Source organism: Trichechus manatus, unplaced genomic scaffold (assembly GCF_000243295.1).
Source record: "Trichechus manatus latirostris isolate Lorelei unplaced genomic scaffold, TriManLat1.0 scaffold00141, whole genome shotgun sequence".
NCBI classification, from domain to species: Eukaryota; Metazoa; Chordata; class Mammalia; order Sirenia; family Trichechidae; genus Trichechus; species Trichechus manatus.
In genome coordinates, this window is record NW_004444077.1 from 4,391,184 (window position 1) to 4,392,945 (window position 1,762).

A 1,762-nucleotide genomic window follows, 5' to 3' on the forward strand; every position below is an offset into this window, starting at 1 on the left:
ATACTAATATTCAACCTTTAATTTCTTCTTATTTAGAAATATTGTTAGATAATGTACCTGAAATTGATTACACTTCTCAGATAATAATTTTTGCTGAGCATCTAAAGAAACCAGATGTGTCTGATACAGTATTTCTTGCTTGTCCCATTCTCTTGACTTTGCTCTAAATTCCTTTTAAAAAAGGGGAACAAACATAAATTGAAGAAAATTATTAATTTTAAAGCACAGTAAATAAGGCTTCTTTCCCTTCTACAGCCTCATTCTGAGGGGAAAAAAAAAAGTAAGTCTATTCTTTCCCTATTAGGAAAACAAAAAAAGTATTAATTCACTCATCAAATATAGAATTTGTACTTAAACATTTTCTTTGTTAAAAATGTAAAAACTCTCTGATAACAGATACTGATTACTAATAAGGGAGCTTCAAACAACTTTTGGCATCAGCCAGTTCTTCCTTTCTATTTCCTGGGGCTGATACCAAAAGTTTTTCCCTTCCTTTCCTTCTCTACACTCAGTCATTGAATCTGTTCCCTTGCCTTTTTAAGGAATGGAGCTTTGACTTATTTAGTGAGCTTGTCCCCTTTCAAAGCTACCATCTAAGATGATGCCAAGATCAACTCAGTCTCAAGAATAGAAAAACCATCTCTGCCCTCTTTTAGGCAGTACCAGCCGGACCAAGGCTCAGCTGGGAAGGAAGTGGTGGAACTGGCCTGATACAGCATGCGAAGTTCTTCAAGTTTTTGCTCAAGTAGCATATTCATGGAGCATGATTATCGGTTCACATCTTAATTAACAGAAGATATGGCTTTGGGGATGCCAAAAATAAACTTCACTGCTTCCCAGTTTTGTCTAGGGCTGGTCATTATATCTTATCTTTCAGTCCAGGCTATAAACAACTTAAGGGTAAGTATTTTATTACTTTTGCATTGCTCACAGTGCCTGGCAAAGCGTCGGGCACCACTTATATCCCATGAATGTACAAACAAAAGCGTGGTATTAATTACTTCCTAGAATTTAAACATTTCTTACTAAATTTTGCAAATAAAACAACATAGTTGAAATAAACTCCATAGCTACTAAGTTCATGGCCATATATTATTGCATACAGATATATGGCATGTATGTATTGTTGTATCCAATCATCAATTTAGTAATATTTATTGAGGGGAACTGTCCACTAGGAACCAGAGCCTAGTGTCCACCAGGCAGTGTGATAGAGCTAGGAGCGAAGAGAATTTGGAAATACTTTATGATGAAAAGAACCCATTTCTGAAAGAAAAAAAGTCATATATAGTAATGTAGGGGAAATGTACATATAAACAAAAAATTTTACTGTATGAAAAGTATAAACATAATATCACATAAAAGGCATGCAGGGGGTGGTGTGATTATTTCAGCCATCTTGATAATATGTAAAATTGGAAGATAGTTCATTCGGCCCAAGTGATTTGTATTATTTTGAAGATGGCTGAAATGACCTGATTAGCTGTGACTAGAAAATAAATAACTGATTTAGAGAATGAAAGCTACATCTTGCTTAAAATGGAAACAACATGGATTTCATATTTTCTATACAGAAATGATTTTAAAGAACATTTGGGGAAATTTTCATTTTATAAATCCACAAGACCCAAAACAGTGAAAAAAAACACCAAACCCAAACCTACTGTCGTCGAGTTGATTCCAACTCATAGCGACCCTACAGGACAGAGTAGAACTGCTCCACAGGGTTTCCAGGCAGTGCCTAGTGGATTCAAACGATGAC

General features: G+C 35.1%; 1 protein-coding gene across 1 annotated transcript in view; it reads right to left on the reverse strand.

Annotated features, from left to right (window-relative positions):
- The window catches only part of DEUP1 (deuterosome assembly protein 1), an 81,219-nt gene that overhangs the window by 59,816 nt on the left and 19,641 nt on the right, over positions 1–1,762 (reverse strand). Inside the window, exon 4 of the mRNA XM_012558162.2 lies at positions 5–171. Within this exon, the coding sequence (XP_012413616.2) occupies positions 5–171 (167 nt within the window). The remainder of the gene's footprint in view (positions 1–4; positions 172–1,762) is intronic.